At 42.2% G+C, this 23332-nt stretch overlaps 1 protein-coding gene across 1 annotated transcript in view; it reads right to left on the bottom strand.

The window, feature by feature from the left end:
- LOC138600834 (glucosidase 2 subunit beta-like) overlaps window positions 1–23332 on the bottom strand; it is a 165808-nt gene that overhangs the window by 29213 nt on the left and 113263 nt on the right. Inside the window, exon 13 of the mRNA XM_069672353.1 lies at window positions 10304–10375. Coding sequence (XP_069528454.1) covers window positions 10304–10375 — 72 coding nt within the window. The remainder of the gene's footprint in view (window positions 1–10303; window positions 10376–23332) is intronic.

Raw genomic sequence — 23332 nt, 5'->3', positions numbered from 1 at the left:
GGGGTTTTTTAATATGTGTTTTGGTTAGTGGAAGTTGCGACGGCGGCTCCACCCACTGCGCAGCTCTGGCTCCAAACGAAGCGTCATCCATCTTTATATGCAGCAATATTATTGGATCATATCTAGCTCGTATGGTGTAGACACTTTTTAAGTTAACTGTAAATGCTTACAAGGCAGCTAGAAACTATGTTATCTTAAATAGATTTTAGGGCTTTTTGGAAGCTTATATTAAAAGCAAATGGGGGGAAATATGTCAATAGTTCTCAATGTGAGGTATCAAAAAGGTTGTTGGTTATACGTGCACTATTGAAACCTTTCAAAGCTCAAGAGGAATCTCCTGTCAGCTTCGGTCATTAGACAAGTCCTTCAGACACACTCCATTCATTTACAGCCGCAACAACAACATCCTCATGTGCCAGCTCAGCTTTAGATTACCTGTAAATACTCCTCTCGCAACCCGCTCCTCATACTGAAGCCTAACCTGTGTTAAGATGGTGTAAAGTCTGCGCTTATTACCGTCACCTTCTCACTGTAGCATCCTCTCATTAGCCGCCGCTGCAATGAATTATCCCTCACAGCTCTGCTTTTCGCTGCTTTAACAAGGGGTCTGGGGCAGCAAGTTAGTCCCCTCACTCTGCCGTTAATGCGCTAATCATTTACAGCATGAGGCGCCGCGCCGCGCCGCCAGGTAGAGAGAGCAATTTGGAAGCCGCTGTTTAATTTGGACTCGCTGAAGAATGAATGCCCCCCTCACGCAGCCCGAGCATCGCTGACCTCTGCCACTCGTGTAAGGTCACCAATCAGAGAGCCCAGACGCTGTCATTACTGTGCCAGTCAGAGCTGCTCCTCTCACCTTCCTGCCACCCGCTGTGCCCAGCGCCGCAATACATAATTCATACACACAGAAACATGTGAAGGGCACATGCTCACTCAGGGCTTTGCTGATTTCACAAAAAAAGAGGGCAGTTTTTGCTCGGAACAGAAAGGGATACAATATAGAAAATAACAATACAGTGGATTGTGGGATATAAATAAATAACGTACAGGTCAACTATTGAAACAGCTCCCTGGATGTGTTTGTCTCTTACACATTGACCCACATAATGACTGTAAATCAGTGAGCAGTGCCACATTTGGTTTTGTGTCCGTTGCATAAACAGAGAGGAAGGACGTTTATTTTTATGAGCGGTTATAAAACTAACTCAGGGTGCGTTTTTCATCAACACCTCCTGACAGATATGAATCAGGGCCCATGTCAAACCCAAATCAGTATTCTGTTAACAGCTCACTTGTGCCTCATTAACGACTGGGCGAGATGTTGCCATGGCGACCCACCAGAAAGGCCATCAGGGGTTCACAGTGTCAGCCACCTCCCTACTTTTCTACCACTTTAACCCTCTCCTCAGACACACAGGAGTCATTACCCTTTAGCCTTAAAACGCTGGTGTGTCACATAACAAACACATTATGAACACAAATACATAGGCGGTTTATTTACCATATTGAGTGTTATATAAATGTATTCTGCGTCTGTCTGCCTGTCTGCACCAGCACACTGTACCCTACTCCTCTTCAGTGCTGGGCAACTAAGTGGCTGCCATGTTTCCAGGTAAAGAGGGCCGCTCTCCTGGCTAATGGCACTCCAGCGAACGACCTTGACAGCCTGAAAATGAGCGCATTAAGTAGAACACTTAAATGTATAATTATGCTCTTGTTTCAGTGGAACCATCAGCGCTCTGTAGGTTAAATCATTACAGCTTAGATAAGATGAAAATAATTAAATAATAAAATAAATCCAAATGCCGATCAAAACAATTAAAGGGACGCGGGCCGGCTTTGATATGAGCACATGAAAAGGAACACTCATTAAGTGAGCGCACTGAGCAGCCATTAGTCATTTTACTAAAAAGAAATATGCATGGAAATGTGATGTGCTTGTTTTCAACATGACAGTTGGATTAATAATTCAATCTGAATAGGAAAATAATGCACATAATGTATTAAGAACACGAGCTAAAAACGTTAAAATTTCATGGAAGCACATATGGTTAGAAAAATGTTAAGAAGAATCAGTCTGGTGTAAAAATAGTCCGGGTACATGTAAACATGGTGTTTCCCCTTCTTTAAAGCCATCCTGCCATCTAAATCTAAATCATTAAAGAGGGGGTATTATGCTGTTTCACATTTTAATACAGACATATATATATATTTTTACAATGTTGGATGTCCAGACTTAACCTGGGTGAAGTTTCAAATATGTAGGTAAAAGGTAAAAGCTTCGCAGCTGCAGTCTGCAGGCTGTTGTGAACGCCAGGTTTCACACAGCATTTTCTACACACTGCACTTTGTGACGTCACAAAGTGCCAGTGTGAGAAAGAGTTTTTTTTAACTGTAAATTATGCTAAGCTACTCCACAGGTCGCTTCTGAGTGAAATATGAAATAAGCCCCTTTAAAAATCTGATGTCCAAATTCATTTAAATAAAAAAATAATCTGTTTAATCTATTGTAAACAAATTTGAAAAATTAAAATAAAGTCTAAAAATACAAAATAAAAGCAAAAAATGAACCACAATTAAAGCATGAATAGATATCACAATGGGTAAACAACCAATTTAAATTGGCATTGCTGGTAAATTGTCATCGACATTGAAGTTTTCGCTGTATTTTTTTATATGCCTACAAACTAATATTTGTTTAACTTTCTTAAAACTCCAAAACTTAATTAATCAATCATTTGCTTATCTAGTTAAAGACCCCCTCCAACCATGTGGTATTCTTCATGTGCTATAAAACATATCAGGGACAACATAAGCAGTCATCTCCATGGCTGGGCATGTCTGCTGTTTAAACAGCAGTGTACAAAGGACAGGCTGAACAACCCGTTTTCAGATTGGCAGGTTTAAGACCCCACAAACCTCAGTATGACAAGCACTTCAGCAATGCGCGAGCCAGCTGTAACAGTAATCGTCATTTTTGCAAACTCACTACTGACTACTAATGTTAACGTTACTACTACTAATGACTACATTTCAAGCTAGCTAAGCTTCAACAAGTTGCCACTGGCAGAGACGTGTTTTGTTTTCACGACGGAGGGGGTGATTGTACATTTGCATAGTGGGCGGGACTATGCAGATTCAGGAATATTTAATGAGGGAGAAGGAGGAGATGCCTAGGGAGGATTTTTACAAGGTAATTAAACATATTTTGCAGACACAATTTATTATTTCAAGCAGAGCATTTTATATTTCTTAAAACATGACTGGAGCTGCTCTTTAACTTCAGTTATATATAAGACATTTTATTTAAAGTCATTGTATTCAGTTAAATAGCACACCTTTGGAGTCCCATTTAGCATTAGCAAGAATGCTATCAGTCTAGGTTTCACTGTTTCAATGTTCCTGCTCCTACTTTTAATATTTTTTCTCAAAGGACACAGTTTTGGTAAAGGCTGGAAAATATAATCAAATTCCAACATGTAAGAAGTAGGGGCGTTTTTAGCCCGTAACTGCTAACTGAGCCTATTTTGTCAAGAGTGGTTGAAGTGTGTCATTCCCACATTCAATCTCAAGTTGATGCTCCATGTCTTTGTGCTCATTTGTAACCTGGCTTGTGTTTTAGTACTTTTACAGTAATAATCTTACATCTCCCTCGCGATTGCTGTGCAATAAAACGGCCACCTATCGAGATAATTAGCCACATTGCTTTCTCCTATTTATACACGCAGGAAAAACTGCGAGTGAGCGGTAATTAATCTTCGGAGAAGGGACGTGATGTATTTTCCATCAGAAGCTCATTCCTTTTAATACTTTTAAAAAGACGTTGGGAATTTTCAGCAGCCCTCATGAGATTCTTATTGATCTAATGAACATATTTCCATATTAGCACGGCCACAGAGAAGAGAGTCTCCGTTTCTCGGCTGCGTGCCAATAAATCTGCTCAGCTGGATCACTCAGGCTCGGGCCCTCTGAGGACTCCGACAGCCTGGAGGCATTCACATGGCTGCACCTCTTCCTCTGTGCACCAGGGGACTTTTCCTCTCTTACATTTTGGAGATCTGTGTTTTTGAGAACAATATAGGGTCGCTGGTTTCAAAGCGAGCTGGCAGCAGGTGTGAGAAGCCGGGGTGTGTGTGTGTGGCTTTTTGCGTATGTCTCCAGCAGCACACAACCTATTTGTATTTTCCACGGTGGCCAGCACATCCCACTCTCTCTGGGGTTGCTCCGCGCTGTCATTTCAGCTGCCTGGCTCCTTCTCCTCGCCCTGAGCACACGCAGTCATTCAGTGTGGTTTCAATGTTGCTAGGCTACCTCAGTTCTCCACTGTTTTCTGTTTGAAAATCTACTGTTCAATAAAGCAGTTCAAGGGAGACCTGTGGGTTTGAATACTGAGCGATGTAAACCTGCAGGAGTAACTGACGACACTAATAGCCTTTTTTTTGTTTTACAATAACCCCGCTTTGTCTTTTTCCCTTGACACGGTAACACAGAAGCACTATCTCTGCCTACCTCTGCAGCCCATGCATCGTCATAATATTCATATATCAGAACATTTATAACCTCACAGCTTATATTTTCTTCTTTTAAAGGTGCACAATCTGAGTCATAACCGGAGTGCTGAAGATTTTCTCTCCTCTTTCATGGTTTGTATTTTCATATCCGCCCTCACAGTCTAAGAGTTATTATTATTCTTGTTTTGTCTATCCTGTTTTGAGCTTTGCATGTTGGGCGTATTCCAAGCTTGGGCCTGTCAAACAAAGACTATTTCCAAGGTTGAAGGCTGCACAGTTTTTACCCTCCGTGATGACGAGTGCAGAGCAGTTTGACCCCGGCACAATAGAAGACCAGCTCCTTGAACTCTTGAGGGCGACACGTGCCGACCCCGTGACCCCGGCCGCGTGGCCACCTGATTTCCCTGGAGTCATAAACAAAAACTCATTGGACGACCTCTCGACTGATCCCTCCCTCCTCCACAGCTGCATTTAAATCACCACCTCGTCTGTCTGGAGGAGAATATGTTTCATCTCAGCATGGAGAGACGATTATTCTGACAGTGTTGCATCTCTTGTGAATTTGTTTGTCTGGCCACAACTTGTAGGGTCTATAAAGTTTTTCTTACATTTATAGCCTTTATGAGCACTAAACTTTAATCTCTTGGTTATATATTGAGCTACATTTACACAATAAAGCTTTCTGAGTTCAAACTTCCTGTTGCAGTCGGAGCTACTTCCATGTTTCTATCCTAAGCTGAAAGTGGCCACATAAATATTTCAAATGCACTTCAGCTCATGGTGAAAGGTTATAATAGCTTGCCGCTAAAGCTAATTACTGCATGTTGACAATGCAATCCTGTGTTTTTAGATTTAGATGAATCAGACTGATATTGAGCTGTGGGACTGCATGTACTTAAACCATTAGAGCCATTTAAAACAATCACAATGAGGTAACATCAGCTAACTTGATCGTACTTTAGAATAAACCTGCTTCCCGTTTCCGCCAATAAGAATTTGAAACTACATGTCGACTTGTTCTGTGCTTTGTCGTCATTTTTAAAACATGATATTGTGTCACTGCATTCAATTATATCCTGCGGTTTTAAATCATGGAGTTATTGTTTCACTTAAAACAGGGAAAGGCTGTCACACTTGTAGTTGTAGGCTGGCGAAGCATGAATAGACATGTGTACATGTGAGTCATACACTGTGCATGAGAAATATGTTATTTGTTATTCATTGTCATTGCTTAATTCACCCTCTTTTTGATGGTCATCACTACATCGAAGGTCAATTCACATTCTCTGTTAATACTACAAACCATCTACCTCTTAAACATAACCTGATTCACAACCATCTCAGAGCCTTTGCACTCTACATTGCACCATATTGTCTCGTGTTCCTGTCTAGCTGCTGTTGTGTTGTATATATACGATACCTTTTAATATATGTTGCATTTAATAGGCCTTTAGCTTTAGTTTTTTAGTGTTACCTTGTCTAACTTTTCCTTGTTTTAAGTGTAGCATGTCAGTTTGTGTTTATGAGTCAAACTCCTTGTATGTGCCCACATACTTGGCCAATAATACTGATTCTGATAAACTCTTAGGGAGAGGTTGTTGGCACTATAAGTAGCATCAGATGTTTTCTTTACATGTACTTGCCATATCTGTCCTGCCCACATTGCATGCAATTACTTATTATTCGGTTTTAAAGAGATGTAACTTACTCTACTCATGCACAGCGAGTCGACAGTCTTTTCCTTTTTACCTCACTGAGTTAGATTTCATTTGGCATAATTTTGCCCTGAAATTTAAGTAGCAACGTCTGAAACCTTTAGCTTAAAGGGGGTTAGCATTTTGTCGACTACAGGTATAATAACTGTTTCAGTAACTGTTTTAGGAGAATAGTTAAATGTTTTGGGGAATATGCTTATCCACGTTTCTGTGAGAAAGGTCTTTGGTACCAGGTAGCTTAGATTAGCATAAAAAACTGGAAGTCTCAGCTAAAAATCTGAGTCCTCACTTAAAAAAGGACATTTTTTGGATCAAATAAACAGCATGATAAAACCCGCCAGGGTCAGCCCTACACATGGGTCTCTATGTGTCTGACTGACTGACTGAGTGACGGTACTTTTAGAGCTGTAGAGAGAGAGAGTTGCAACATCGCACTGGCGGATCACGGAGCATATTGGACCTCTACTGTCGTGACTCTCTGTCTATACGGCTCTGGATACTTTGTTCGGGGAGTAGGCGTGGCTGTTCCTCCGCAGCGCGCACCTGCTTTCAAACACGTTGTCATCGGCCTCATAAGGACAGTCCTTGTAACACATCACCCACAAAAGCGCACATTGAGCTGATGCGGTCAGCCACATATTAGGTTTTGACCAAGTCTTGTTAAATGCTAGGATAACCAGGGTAATGCTAGGCTTCGCTAAAAACTGTGTTGAACGCACACAAGATATATATTTTTGTTGTCTCAAAAAAAGAGAGTGAATTCATGCACTGAACAATTTTCTAATCTGTATCTTTAGGTCTTAATCAGAGCAATATGAATATGTGCAAAGAAAGTGGAAAGTCAATGTTTGAGCGGAGTCTTAAACTGTAGCATTGAGTAATTCTGCAAAAATAACTGTTTTACTTCCCAATAAAACAAAACAAGACCAACCAGAAAGACCAACAATATCTAAGGGAACATGACAGGAATATTTTCCCCAAAGGATCATCAAGTTGAGATGAAACCTGTGGCAACAACAACCAATGATACAAGCCTGAACACATCACTATGTACTATCACTATTAACACACACTTCAGCTGTGATATTGTAAAGAAACACATCAATACAAAGGTGGCTTTGTGGGAAATGAGTGTGACAAAGGCTGATCGATGGTGTGTTTTACAGAACGCACAGTTTTTTCCCTCCTTAAACTAGGTGTAGATTCAACACTAACATCTGATTTACATGTGTGTGTGTCAATGTTTCTCCTTTCCTTTGGACTGCATTGAGCCCGCCCCGCGCCTGCTGTCCTGTCAGTGTACCCTCCCTGTCTGCCGCGGGTGGGGGTGGTTAGCGGGGACATTATGAAGATGGACGACGCTGTCACGGCGAGATGGTGTTTGTCGCAATGCAAGCATTTTCTTCTCCTCTATTATCATTATCGTGGCTGATGTTATTGTTACAGCGGCCATTCCGGGAAGCGGTTGAGCTGCTGCGACCGAAAAGGCAGGAGAGCGAAATGGAAAAAGGGAGACGTTGGAATCCAGGAGGTGCATATGAGACGTATAATATCTACATTTACTGATAATTGGGAGCGTACAGTATGACTGCTGCGCCTTATGAAACCTTTATGGCTGTGTGTGTGGCACATATAGGAGCTAGAGGAGGAGGAGAGTGTGAAAAGGCTGATTTATTGTTCCTTAAGAACATTTGTAAACTTAATGGTCTAACACAAACTACGCTGCAAAACCAAGCATGAAGGAAGGTTAGGGCTCGGGGAACAATTTTAACTTTTATGAGCCTTGACACACTTCACAAACCGAGCGCCGGCCACGAGCGGTAATCAGAATTCTGCAGCCTCGCTTTAATACGGCAGGAACGCAACATAACTAATCCAAATTAGTCCGAATGGTACGAGCGAGTATTAGCAATGTCATCAGTTCCAGCTTCACACTCTCCATCGACAGGCCACACATGTTAATGCCGCTTCTCTCTCTCTCCCTCTCCTCTCTCTCTCATGCCTGTCCTTTAGGATGCCGGAGCAGGTGTGATAAATGCTGCCGTTTAAATCAAAGCACTCCCCTCTCCCCCCATCACCCCCTCTGGGGAGAAGGAGGATGCCTCCATGCAGATTGATATCAGGAGGCCCGGCTATATCCTGCGAGCGCCTGACTGATGGTGTGTCTGGATAAAAAATGAACTTTATTCCCAACGTGCGAGCTATGATTCATGTCGCTCCCCTCCCCCCCCTCGCTTGCCCCAAAACCATTCCACATATACCGTCGCTACACACTCTCTAGAAACAGAGCAGTTCATCATGTAGTGCTGGAACACTTGGCTGGAAAACCAAGGAAACACAATCAAACTTGCATTAACTGAGTAAAGAAAAATGGCCGACACAATATTCTATCTTAAACATATCATATATATTTCAAAAGCTTCCCTTCAAGTTGTGTTTGGCAGCGATTTCCTCCACACAGAGTGACCAACTCGCATCAGCGGGAGGCGTGTTTGACCACTGGTTCCGTTTGGTCGTTCTGCCCTTCCATACCATCATGAGTGACAGGCAGGCAGGAGCAGCCGGGGTCACATTACTCACAGTTAGCATTCTGTTCTTCCTCTTTTTTTTTTCCTGCGCTATAAAACATGGTGAAGCATTTGCACTTTCCGCTCCAAAAGTGAGTGGGTAGTGTGGGAGGCGGCGGTGCAAAAAGGAACACAGCCCTGCTTCAGACTCCAATTAATTTGCCATCTGAAAGCAAAAAAAAAACTACATGTGCAGAAGGAGATAATTGCTAATAAATTATCTTTAATGTCTCACTTCGGCTGCCAGAAGAAGACGAGTCAAGCCTAATGGCATCACAACTCAGAGCAGGCAGAATGTTTTGACACTTGTGGTCATTTTACGCCTTTATATTGTCTTCTTCGCAAACAAGTTGTTAGCTTACGACCAAAAACAACACGGCAATTGATTCCTCCTTTTTGGGGGGAGGAGTCGCAGCGGCTCATAAAAGCTTTTCTCTCAGGACGACGATGGAGTACGTTTCCATAATTACACCCTGCGAAAGTGTCGGATCACTGATGGTTAACACTAATGAGAGATCGGACAAAGACGGCGCGAAGACATCCCGTAATTATCACCTCAAGTCTGAAATTGAACAAGGGGAAAAAAAGTAAAGAACAGTAAGATATATGTATGTTTTTTTTGTTCTCTGTTTGACAGTTATAAAAAGATGAAGAAAAGGTGGCATGATGTGATTATAGAAGCACAACAACAGCTTTTGTTTCAGCTCAGAAGGTTGAAGAAATCAACACGATGGCTCCTTAACAATTTCCACTCCCGGGGAACAAAGGCTGCCGTGTGACATCTAAAGGTCTGTTTCTATGGGGACTGAGTGGCATCTTTCAGCGCACACAGGCATTTTTGATGCACGCCAATGTCCAGCAGTCGACACCGCCGATCCCGAGGGGTTTGGAAAGGCCAGAGCGTAATCCTTTAGATGAAATTGAAACCCATCGAGAGCGAGGAAACACAACCCCAGCAGTACATGAAACCGGCCCCCTGTTTGTCATTGATCACAAGCTATTAAAAGCATAATAGAGATCTGTTAGCGATTAATTAAAGGTCATATGAAGCCTAACAGAGATTGAATAAGATTTTTGTGCAAATCAATTGGTAACTTCATGCGAGTGTAACGATGATTAAAGAGCTTCCGCTGGAGTGCAGCGCTGGGATTTGTTTCAGCTTAATTAATGAAATGAAAATTGCTGTCAGGTGAGTTTATTTAATTAGTATAAATAAGAAAGGAATTAATTTATCTGGCGTGATGAAAGACAACAAACTATACGCTGGATTCTTAAAGCTGTTACAGAAAACAACTTAACCTTTAAGTGTGAAAGTGTTCTGCTACCGACTCTAAATGTCAGAGCACACAATGTACCCACAAGTTTTCTGGGAAGTGTCCCTCAAAGTGTAAATGTTAACATCGAGTCCTAGCACTGCATTTAAATGCATTTTCCAATGTCCCTCACAAACCACCGGTCTGTCCTTGTTTCTTGTAACCATTGAGACAAAAGAGAAGATGACTGAGGTACTTACCCTAATGAGACCTCTGTTCCTGCAGTGTTCTTCTGTGTCACTTCACTGAATGGGCACAGGGTGTACGTATACCTGAAGAGGGGACAGGAAACAGAATGTCCACATTGAGCAAACTGGAACATGTTTATCTCCTGACCAGGTTTCTATACAAACTGTACACTTTAAAGGAGTTTTTAGCTGGCTATGAAACAGACTGAAATGAATACTGATGCCTCTAAGTGAGCTACAAAAGCAAACCAAAACATCAGTGACAAGATTGATTCTATCTTAGTAGTTATTTTAAATGCCTATGACCACTGCCGGGGGGGTATGTGGCAGCCTTTTTTCTAAAATTTCAAAGGCAAAGATTCACAGTAAATGATATGTAAGTAAGTAAGTGTTGAAAAACACTGTACAGGACAAGATCAGCAAAGAGATATAAAGTACACCTTTGTCCACAGGGGGCGCCAAAATCAACACAAACCAAAAGTTCCTCAGAGGAGCTCTAAGTTTATCTTAAAGCAGTTGTTATGTAAGCTGAAAAGTACTATTTAAAATTGCTTAACATAATCTTTTAGATAAACAAGGCATCACAAGAAAACTGTATATGTGAAGTGGTGGTGACGATCCCACTGCAAAAAGGAAGTAAGCTCTAAAGATCCTCTTTAGCATCTTTCAGCTAAATGTCTTGGTTTTACTGCCATGCTCTATGCTAGGTAGCTGCTAACTAACCAAAGCTAGTGAACAATTTGAGTGGTAAATGGACAGCTTTTCTAGTGTTCAGACCACTCAAAGTGCTTTCACACTGCATGTCACATTGACCCTACCATACACACATTCATCCACTGATGGCAGAGGCTGCTATGCAAAGTGACAATCTCCAATCAGGGTCTAACCATTCACACTCATTCATACATCGATGGCTATGGGGTGCAATGTGGGGTGGGGGTGGGACAAAATATTGATACAGCAATATATCGTCATCCTTACTTATGCAATACATAAGTGGCTGGTGCCAAATGTCGATTTTTTTTTTGACTCACCACATCACTACTTCATGACTCCTCGCAGTGGCACTTGAGACATGAATGAGGGTAACGTGAAAGGAAATGAATTGGCAGAAGAAGAAGTTTATCAAAACATATTAAAACAATACATCATTATATGATTGTCTTTAAAAACTATATTAAACTTATTGCGCGTCGTGTATCGTGTATCGTGTATCGTGTATTGTATCGTATCATGAGTTACCCAGCGATTCCCACCCCTAATCTGAGGTTCAGTGTCTTGCCCAAGGACACTTCGACATGCAGACTGCAGCAGCCGGGGATCAAACCGCCAACCTTTTGATTGAAATACTCAAGCCACAAAACTGAGCCACAGTCACCCTATGTGGAGCACTTAGAGACAGAAAGGACTCTGTCCATGGAGACCAAAGCTGAGACAAAAGTAGCGGGAATAGACACAAAAACAGAAAGTGAGTGCTAATGTTTACATGTTTACAACAGTGTAAAAAGGTAACTGTTGGCCAATGCATAAGTCAACTTTGAAAGGTGACAGTGAGCCAAAGATGTGTTTCTGCTAACCTAATAGGTTTATAAAACAAGTTTAAAGTCAATGGGAAAAGAAAACTTATGCTGCAGACAAGTGAAGATAAAGGGAAGACAGTAAAAGTAAAGCAGAATTATTGAACGATGCGACTCTGTCGAGGCTCCGTGGCTACCTACTGGGACGCGAGATTGACAAGGAGCCACCAGTTACCCTGCCACCCACAGCTCCTTTACTCAGGCAAAGAGGAGTCTAAAGGAGTTAGCAATTAGCAGAGAGCATCACTAATGCACTTGCTGGGGATGGTGCTCGAGAGCAGAGGCACGATCACTGGCTCCAGAAACAAACTGATCAAAGACCTCGATGGTGAAGCCGACAGGGGGAAAGGCAGCCCGGCTTTTTTTTCTCTGACATTTGAACCATTACACTGACTGTTAGAAAAGAGCAGAAGATGCCCAGACAGCCACAACGAGAGAGAAAGAGAGAGAGAGAGAGTGAATGAGTGAGAAAGTGCAGGGTGGAGGGGAAAAAAAACGGTAAGTAGACGTGGGCCAGGATGTGCGGAGGGGGGGATCAAAAGCTGTACGAGAGAAAAGCAAGATGAAAGAAAAGAAAATGATGAACATCAGAGAGAGAGGGATAGTGGGAGAGAGGTAAGTGATTGGCTGCCGACTTCTTTCGCTCATGCGCTTGTTTGTGGATTGTATTAAATGCTTCTCATCTCAGACTTTGGTTAGGCGTTTATCCTTTCATGTCTACTGTATGTTTCGGCTGGGATGGCCCTTCCCCCCCATCCGTCAGACAGGCAGGGGAAACATAACAGAAGCATCTTTTTGACTGCAGAGTAAGCAGTACAGCTCAGAGGAGAATTAAATGTGTCTCACCATGACTAAGCCTGTTGAGATTTCTTTGCCCCTTCAAGATATTTGACACTGCAGCAAGGCTCCTACTGGGGTGTTTTCTGATTTATTTGTATTCTATTATTTGGCTCTCAAACTACATACTTTTTAACCAGCAGTGTATTTTGGTCTAGCCACAACTGTTGTCCAGATAGCTCTATTGGATATATCAGCATCAAATTTTGTACAGATATTCATGGTCCTCTGAGGATGATCTTTTTTGTTATGTAAGATGACATTATGGTTTGGTGTTTTAAGGTCACACCACAATGCTTTGACAGATTGCCAAGATATCTGGTTATCGTCTATATTTATACTTGGATTGACACAAAACTTTGCACATATACTCATGGTCCCCAGAGGATTAATCCTGATGACTTTGACCATATGATATACCTAAAAATGTTGAAAATGTGACCCCACACATGACAAATTATGATAGATTTAACAATTTTGTTCTTACAGTGTGTGGAGAGCAAAGATATGACTAAACCAGCAGACCACACACTTACAACTGGAGTCCAACTCCCACAACTGGAAATCTCGCAAGATCTCTTGCAGTCAAACGAGACTTTAGAATAATCAAACATGGCGGATGACGGGCAATTGGCTATCGTTTCGTTCCACGTTACAATCCACAGACTGCGTGCTCGGCTGTCATCGGGGTTCCTCCCACACATCAACATGTTTAATCTTTACGATTTGAAATCGGTGTAACGACGACATTCTTCCAAGCAGATCGAGGGAAGTAAAACCACAAGAAAATATGGCAAAAACCATCCAAAATTCTAGACTTTTGATGGAAGGGTCAAATCGGGCCCAAAATCGGCTTCATTATCTTGTAGTGTGTACCCTGCATTATCTCCCACCATAAGTATATTCCTTAAATTTGTTTGTTGAGAAATAAAAAGGTATTGACATATATATAGCACGTCAATCATGGTTGTCCTATCTAATTAAGGTAAAAGGCCAAAAAAATATGATTATACAATTGCTATATATATATTAATATATATCCTCACTTTTTTATATATCATAACCCTATATCCTGCACAGGTAGCCCTGACATCATTGGTTTTTATCCATTATATTGATCTTAAATAACCACTTTCCTGTCAGCCTCAAGTGTTCTTTGTGTTAAATGCTCTAGAAAAAATATCACACTTGATAAACATGCTAACCACATAGCTTAAAGCTACAGTACAGGCTCTCAGAGCCTGGCTGTAGCCTCCTGGTCTCGTTCCTCTCTTCAGGACTGAAGAAGAGCTAAGAACTGGTTAAAGGTTTCTTCACAGCTGGCCTTGGCCTCATCAAAGACACTCAACACCCTCAGTTAGCTCCAGTATTATGACAAGTTAGCTGGACACCCACGCCTGAGGGACCAAAGGAGTCCTTATATAACTGCTGCATGGTAGCTGAAACATCATATGAAACTCACCAGGTTCAAAATGTGAAGATTAACCAACCATACGCTTTAAAAGCACCAATGTGAAGTGTACATGAATAATTAAACAAATAAATCTGAATTCCCTCTTGACACTGGCTTTATCGTTTCTCATACAAGCCACTAGATTCATTAAGTTTGTAAAGCAGGTGTTTCAGCAACAACAAACATCCTCATCTGAGCCCAGAAGCAGATGGCAGCTGATAGACGGAGGTATAGTGCGCACAGGAAGGGGGGACGGAAAAAAGAGGTAACGCAGTGAAAAAGCAATCAAATGAATCTCATATGGGAGTACCTCTGTATGTCTGTACCTCTCTTCCCCCCTCTCCATCACCCACTCTCTTACCCTCAAGGCAAAGCCATCCATCCCTGCCCACTTTTGCTGACACGCCAGCACTGCACAAAAAAAAAAAAAAAAGACATAAAAAAAGAGCTCGGCTATTTGTGTGCGGGGGCACTGCGATCTGACCTTGCTTGCTCGCCTCCACGTGGCCGCTTCTTAGAAAACAAAAGCAGGCAAGGCTGTGCTGTGTGAAAGGAGAAGTTAGAGGAGATTACAAATGCCGAGGCGAACATGCAGACGGAGGTGCCGGTTGATTAGCTGTCTGTCTCCATGACAGACACTAAACATTCTGCCGTCTGCGTTACATAAATGGGACGCAGCCGAAAGGTCAAACAGGCACATTTATACAAACGGTCCCTGGCTATCCTTTGCAAATGAGCGAGGAGATGTCCCCTTAGATGGCCGGGCGGTGACAAAGCCTGACAGCGAGGGAAACAGCCAGACAAAGGGGAAGATGGGAGGATTTAAAAGTAATATAAGTACGCAAAAGAGAGTGGGAGAGAATTAAATCGTACTGGTGGTGACGCTGAAAAAATGAATCACCATCTGCACAGGCCACGAATATGACAGAGCTGATGACGCGCAGGGAAGGAGGACACTGGGCGGAGGATACAAAGGATAAGAAAAAAAGATGAGTAGAAAAACCTTGCTGGGTCACTGGTGAAAGCTGTGATGAGGAGCAGATCATTACTGACAACAGTTTGGATCTGGATCTCCGCATGAAGTCTGTTTCTGTTCCCCACGTTGGATCTGTCACCATCTTAAAATGTAGCGAGCCATGAAAAGTTGGTATGTTGGTGTTCCGGGGCCAAAACATACACAGCTAGAGAATAAATGTGGTAGTTGCAACCTCTCAGCCCCTCAGGCAGTATTTCATGCTTCACTGGATCGGACTGCAGGCTCAGGACGCTCACAAATCTGCTGATCTATGGAGCAAAAATAGACAACAAACTCTTTCCGAGTCGAGAAATGATGTTAAACTTGAGTTTTACACGAGAAAGGATAACAATTATATCACATCCATACAAGGTGAGTTGTATGCATGGTGTACAGAATTAGGGCTGCAACTAACGACTGTTTTGTCCACTAGTCATCGATTACTGAAACGATTACTGTTCTTTAAAGCATGTGCTAACTAACGAAAACAATAAATATAAGTTCTTCATTTAAAATTAAGTCTTTTAATTAACTTTGCTGCTGATGCTCCTACTAATCTGTATTTACCGATACTACATTCAGTAGAAGGGACGTGGATTTTCGGGAGGCAGAGTGGTCTGATTTCTGTTTGTAGTAGGTCTGACTAATATTGACCAATCACGTATCAGCAGGCTGCGGCATATGCAAGAAAAACAGTCCGTGTGGAGAGCAAAAGCAGGCGGAACGTAATCCTAACAGCTAACAATCCGTACTAGATCTAAAATTCAACTTGAAATACATTCCCTTGATGGCGAGTCATGAAAGCCGTCAGATTTCCAGACTTCCTCAATTGCATCAGATCAATCTGACCTCCGTTCAACAAGCAAGCATTTTAAAAGTAGTTTTCTTCTTTTTAATTTTAACAAATCTGCATCATGAAGTTGAAATTTCGGCAAAGGTAAAACCCGTTAAGAAAAACTGTTTATTTTTCTCGGAAAAGGAAGTTGTTTATCGCTAACTGCTGGCTACATGTCCGGCATGTTCTCTGTTGTCCCCAGAGGCTATATCGTCTTCAGACTATAGCCAATGGGATCCGAGATTGGGCTGCTACTACAAAAGATAAATAAAAAATCCAATGTCAAGTTTTTGTCCATTTAAAACAGAACACAAAGTGCTGACATAAAAAATGAATCAAATCAAGTACACAAGTCTCTTCAAATGCTCGCACATTACCAACATGCTACGATGATAAACAAGGTCCGCTTTCTAAACCTTGCAGGCGATCCTTTTGTTTGCAGCGTTGAGGGTGAAATGCTCGCCATGATTTTGCCGCCGCCATTTTGCCATGTTTTGCTTTCACGGTCGCTGTTTTGCAGAGCGGCTCCAACCTCACGTTGGTTCCAGACACACATGTGCCTGCCTTTCTGTACACTTGAGACTGTGTGTCTTTTTGAAATATAGGTAAGAGTGCTTACGTTGCCACCCTAAGTTTGGACCTATTGGCGTTTGGGATATCCTTATATGGTATAAGACACAACTTCATTTGAAAGGTTGCACGAGGCATGGTCTGTTAGAATTGACTTGGCACCTCCAAGTGTATTGTTTCGGTCTCCTCGATCAAGATATATAAACTCTTCAACTTAAGCCAACCAACTAATTGTCGACAATGATTTTTGATCAATTTTACAAGTTTTTCCTTCCAGATACTGATTCGGATACTTGGACTGAAGATCGGCCGATTCGAGTAGCCCTACGAATCTAGCAGGATTACAAAATCACAACACATGTAGAAAAACACTTACTGCTGCCATGTTTCTAGCTTTCACTGACATTACACTCTCTGCTAGCGTCGCACTGTTGTTGGTTGTTATACACGATTACATAGAAACAGTTGGTTTTTTGGGGCGGTGAATGAATTATGGTACTGGATTGATACTTGCCGATACCAAATACCTGATTTTGGCATCATAAACGTAGGTAAAATAAAACAAAAGGGTAACAAGCATACATAAAAGTCTTTATGTTTTCAATTGTAAGAATTAAGAAAAGTGAGCAAACTCAAAAAGAAAATTCCCAAGTTGTGATTATTATCCGACAGTCAATTGTTACTACAAATCTGACACCGGCATCTAACTGAGCGGTATAAAAAAACAAAACATCCGTATTTGTTCCTGCGTCCGCTGAGATCCAGTCAACAGAGGGAGAAAGACAGAGACAGCAATTAAGCCCTTCTCACACTGCACCGCTCTGTGACGGCGTGGGTGGAGTTCACTGAGGGTGACACTGCAAACTGCAGCAACGTCAACACTAGCTAATTGGTTTACAGGTAACAGCGTGTACATTCAGCTGGCACGCCAGAGGTCGGAGGTGACTCGACGATATAATGGAACGTGGTTAATTTGTTTAGCAGAAAGGAAAGATAACAGCGGGCACCTTGATGCCATAAAGAGAGCTCAATATTTGCGGTATTTTCAATTATAACTGCATACATGTGCTATTATGTGAAAGGTCACGTGTTCATGCTTTTATTTACAGTATGTTACACATACATAAAAGACATTGGTGTTACTGTTAGTGAGACACCATAGTATTCAACTTCCAAAACGAGCTTCTCTGTGTTGAGTTCTTATATTAACTGTGTGACATAAAAAATAATTGCTTTAGCACCTTTTTCATGCAACAAACAGTAATTTTCCAATTACTAACAGTCACATTTACACTGAGACAAAGGGAAACGCAAGAGCAGCAAATAACGGAGTGGAAAAAATAATAAAACCTGAAAGCTTTCAAATCTATGCAATAAATCAGAGCATATGTTCTCCTGACGCTAAATGAAACTAATTGTGCATTCACTTACAGGAATACACAGTTTTTGGACATGTTTGGCCAAAGTTAGATGAGAAGCTTGATACCAAGAATGGCCAGCAGCCAGTTGGCTTATATTAGCACAACAGAGCATAAATAGCTTTTTCCAATGGTTGCCAGCCGCCGAACAACGACAACAAGTCCAGGAATCCAGGAAGTCACTGCGCCCGGCCAAAGAAATAATCCCTTCCCTGTAAAACACAACCTGTAGTTTATACACTTCAGCTATTTTTTAACGATGAACAACCAGGATGTCATTTTGTAATAGTTTGGGTTTAAGGGGGGGTTGTTACCTTCAACTTTACAGTTTTACCTACAAGGATTTGTGCTAAGCTACGCTAATCGGTGGCTGGTTTTACCGTCACATGAAACAGGCTCATCAAACTCTCAGTATGAAAAGACACTATCCACTGACCTCCCTCTCTCAATAGAGGGCATAGGTCCCGATCAGACATTTCTTTAGTTGTTTTCAATGAGAGGGACGATTTTTGCGTGCTGCTTTTGCGTTGCTGAGCTCCTCGCGTTTTTCGTACCAGCACAGATCTCTGTTTCCCTGTGTTTAATGTATTTGGGAACAGCCCCTCAGCCTCCATCAAAGCCAGAGCCAGTGCCCTCCACCTGTCCATTTTCTAACGCAGATATAACTAATCTATTGAACACAAAGTTAAGTGTTTTAGCTAGCCAAAATACAGGGAAAGGAATAGATAGAAATACTTTTCTAATTAATTTGTACACATTTTTTAGGTGCTTTTTTTTTCACCAACCAGATTCAATACTGGATCTTGTGACCTGCTTGTAAAGGCCACAGGGCTGCCTGACACCTGTCTGTCCTTTAACCAGCAACTCCAGCTTTAAGCCAGCTTTAAGCACCAACAGTCTCAACAGCTGCTGAAGCAGGTTAACTCTGCAGTTCTTTAGGTGACTGTAGTGCTCTTTTTTAACTAAGCAACCAAACTGAATCTGACAGCTATTCTACATTACTGTAAAACCCTGCGCTGCACACTGTGTGCCATTTTTAAACATAGTGGATAAGAATAAAAGAGCACCTGGAAAAGGGCATTCCCAGGACTAAAGTCGGGTAAGTGCTGATGAGGGGAGTTTGAAAAGTGCAGAAATGCAGAGCTGGTAATGCTACAGCATGTTTTATTGTGCTCGTTTGTGACTGTGTGCTTTTGATTCAGCTGCTGTTTCACTAGTTTAAAGGGCCAGTTCGCCGATTTTCAACCTCAGTCTTATCATGCTATTATGGGGAGCTAATGCCATTATGGTAGAAAAAAAATATAATTTGGCTCTGTGGCTTTGGAGGACGCTATCCCCTTCTCCTCCCCCATACTACATAAAATGTGTCATCTGGCGGAGGCCAGGGAGGTCGCTGAACTACACTTCCTCAATCTAGGACGCCCGCCTCCGATGTCATGTCTCGTTCAAAGTTGTCAGGTTTGAAATGTAGACTGCAGACCTGAAGATTTTTTCGACTATCCACTGGTATATTCTTGTTGTATTTCAGATTCTGTACCGCTCCGAGCCGTTGCCTGCAGCGAAAACGGTAGTATTTCAGTCCAGCGTCTCTCACTGGGCCGTTCCTTTCAGAGGGAGGGGCGCAATGCACGCTGGATTATTGCTTCTAGCGATTACAGAGAACACCAGCTTTGACTGACAGTAGCCCTTTCTACATTGCGGTTCCGCCTCAGCACCATAACGAGGGTCCGTCCTCATGCCACCTTTGTCGTTCTACATTAGACCACGCAACCCCCGACGTTAAGCTGCCCCATTGTGTGTTTCTAAACAGCGTTCCGGCGTTGCGAAAGCAAAACATGCGAGAGGTGTAAACAAACAGCGCATGCTTCAAACACAGCGCTGTTACGCCCTTCCGGCTCTGCAGTTTACACAGGCGCCGTTTCGCCTCTGTTACCACCTCCGATGCAGAGGCGGAACGACTTCGCCCCCGTCTCCCTGCGTTCTAGAAGATGGAACATAACAGAGGTAACAGGGCATAACAGGGTTATAATCCCGCCTTGAACTGGCAGTGTAAAAAGCCTTAGTGGCATGTATGGCTTGTGGCTTGTAGATGTATTGTCAGTTTTTAGCAGCAAAAATATAGTCCTTTGTTTGTGTCCACAATATTACACAACGATCTGTGCAAGCACTAGTTACTGTACTTTTATAAGCAATAAAGGGAAAGCCTTCTGCTTTTTAAAGAACAACTGCCCTGTGGTTCTACAGTAGGTCTTTTTTTCCAGGGAGTGCGTCTAATGTAAGAGCACCAACTGTGCAACATGAAGGTGGGAGTGAGACACTTTGATTTATGTCTCGCTGGTGAAAAAGTTCTGCAGTGTTTCTCCGACAGTAAAAGTGCTTGAAAGAGTTTCCGGATGATTACAGCGGGCCCAAAGTGGCATTATTGAGTAAAATAGCAACAGGACGGCGATTTAAAATCCATTTCCAGGATGCATATGAGATCAAAAAGAGCATCATGGTCGTTCTGAGATTGGGTCAGTGCAATCCTTTTTACTTTAAGTTCATACAGTCAGTTTACCTTCATTTTCCACACGGTGAGCCAGCACTGTGTTTGTACTACGTCTGATTGAAGTTCACTTCTCCTGACAGCTTATCACACTCCGGCCTCGAAACTCTCTATGCAGAGCTGCGCCTCGATGCATAAGACAGATCTATATTTTTTTTCTTATCTTATTACGCTCCGCTTGGGTGAAACAACATGAAGAGGGAAGGGTGGATGCACAGCGGAGGCCTTATTTCTCACATAAATTACCCAGAAAGATAAAACAATACGGAGCGAGAGAGCCTCGGTAAGATGCCTCAATTTAAATGCAGGGAAGAAAATATGAAAGAAAACAAGGCAAACTTGAAGCCAATTTAGGTTTTAGAGGCATCACTAAGGGCAATGATGCAAATAGCCTCTGGCAGATCATTTCAGGGCGCATTCTCGCTGCTTTCTCTCAAGACGGTACATTACTGCTGCGTTCCTCTGCACATAGGTTGAAGGTAGCTGCTTTTATGTGTCTTTAAATTGAATTAAAAACAGATTCCATAAGTTCCTACGTGTAATAATAAGCAGGCTTTATTCTTTGTTATCCCCACTGCAACCTTTCCCATAAAGTGATTATCAACAACATATAGAAAAGCATGTAAAGAATCCGACGTAGGTGTGGAGAAATTTGGCTCAAAATAACGTTTTACACTCTTCCACGACTCAAAAGGTGCAAAGAAAAATGGCTGCTAACACTCAAACGTGTGAGTGGATCTACTTCTACACAACGTGGGGTGATAATTAGAGTTCCCACATTAAAGTGAAAAAGAACTGAGGCTTTGAAACTTAAGAGAGTGGCTGTGAAACATCTGTTCTCACGCCGCCGCCGCTCGCTTTAAAGGGGTCTCTACTTGTTTAAGAGACGTTAAATATTCGGTCGGAAAACTTTGAGTGTCACTTTTTACCGCTCGTCGGAATCTCACCTTAATTAATGTTTCTAAAAGGTTAAAGCCGATTCTAATATGCTTGGTATTCTAACTTTAGGGAAACAGTCCGGTCCAGGAGGAACTGCTTCACCGAGGTCGCTGTGTAAGAACTCGACCGGCCTCCGCACAAAACCCCGGCCTCAGCCCCATCCGTCACCTTTGGGATGAGTCTGAAAGCGAGCAGAGCGCCGGGCCTTATCGCCTGACCTCGCCGATGCTCTCGGCGCTGAACTGGAGCCAACGCCTGCAGCCTGGTTCCATAAGCTCTTGGAGAAGCTTCCCAGAAGAGCGGAGGCTGTTGTAGCAGAATACTAATCCCTGTGATTTCAGAATGAGGTTTTGAACTGATCACATATGGCTGGAACATTTGGATTTCAACAGCAGGTAATCATATACTTTTGGCCAGTGGCAATGTAGCTTATTAAATCAGAGCATCGCACGTTAATCTGCATGATTTGAAGGTGAAACAAAGAAAGTTATTAGAACATTTTGTAGACCAGACAAAAGAATGAATTTGGGTTTATTCAGGTTCAATCTCGGCTGTCTGACGACAATGTATGTCTCTGGGAACCAACTTTTGGGTATTTCCAATGCAGGCAGCGATTAGCGATGAACAACTTCCAGCCAATACTTCCTTTTCCTTGTGCTGCATTATTTAGCAAGAAGCGACCGTGTGTTCAGATTAAAAGCAAAGGGAAATCCGCCATCATTTCTTAGTTCACTAAATCCCCCCATCTGTTTCTGGTGAGTCTCAGTTTCACTGTAAATAGAAAGTTACCCAGAGGCTGCTTACTTCAGCAGTATGAACCCAACAAACTTGTAATTAATGGGTCTTAAAATGTCTGTTAGGTCACTATCTATCTCCGAATGAGGTAACACAATGGTGATTGAGCCTATGGCCCTCTGATGAAAGCATTTGCAGTATTACAGACTGGGTGTCTGTGGCGACTTGCGCAGAAAAAATCACAAGCGGCGGCCAGTTAGTGACGCGTTTTCCATCAGCCAGCAGTCGTTGGTCTGCCAGAGAGGGTACTGTGGCTGAACAAACAAAGAAAAGATGGATGACAGATACAACTTCAAAAATAAGTGAAAATCCAAAGAAAAAGAAACAAATTCGACGCTCAGATGAAGGCAAACAGTCTAAAAAGGAAAGTGACTGGAGAAGAGAAAAAAAAGCATTCAAGGAAGTCGGGTAATCTAAACGCTGAACAGCTTTGGCGACATAGCGTCAAGCAGATTTGTCTCAAGTTGAAATTCTGATTGTTAGCTGTTAGCATGCAGATGTCTGTTTATAGAGATTAACAAGAAGCTAAATCGCTGTCAGATGACGCTGATGGGAGCCGGGATGTTGTTACGGTGCATTACGTTCTGCCTGCTTTTGCTCTCCACACAGACTGTTTTTCCTGCCTATGCCAAAGACTGTAGGACTACTACAAACAGAAACCAGAACACTTACACACTTCTTCTATTCTATATTTTTATGCAGAGATTAATTCATTCACATCATCCCTTCCTGTCTAAAGGTGATAACACCATTATGACTTCTGTTTTCATACCTAAATATGACTTTGCTCTCACTTCATCTCATGCTTTGACATTTAAAACAGCGTACTTTTTAAACGGGACATTACATCCTGTTACAGTGTGATTTTCTATTTTTGCATGTGAAACATTTGAACAACATGAAGATGTGTCCCTCAGGGTGAGAAGTTAAGATGTGCTCCCTCTGCCTGTTAAATATCATTCTCATTACAGGTGATTTGGTGCAGCAGTAAACTGCTGGAAGTGATCCATTTCAATAATTTGCTCCAATTTACACCAAACCATCGACTCTCCTCACA

This window comes from Semicossyphus pulcher, unplaced genomic scaffold (assembly GCF_022749685.1).
Source record: "Semicossyphus pulcher isolate SPU_LCO1_2020_fin unplaced genomic scaffold, fSemPul1.0.p SCAF_21, whole genome shotgun sequence".
Lineage (NCBI taxonomy): Eukaryota > Metazoa > Chordata > Actinopteri > Labriformes > Labridae > Semicossyphus > Semicossyphus pulcher.
The sequence above is the reverse complement of the archived record's forward strand: the minus strand, read 5'-3'. Positions and strand labels throughout refer to the sequence as shown.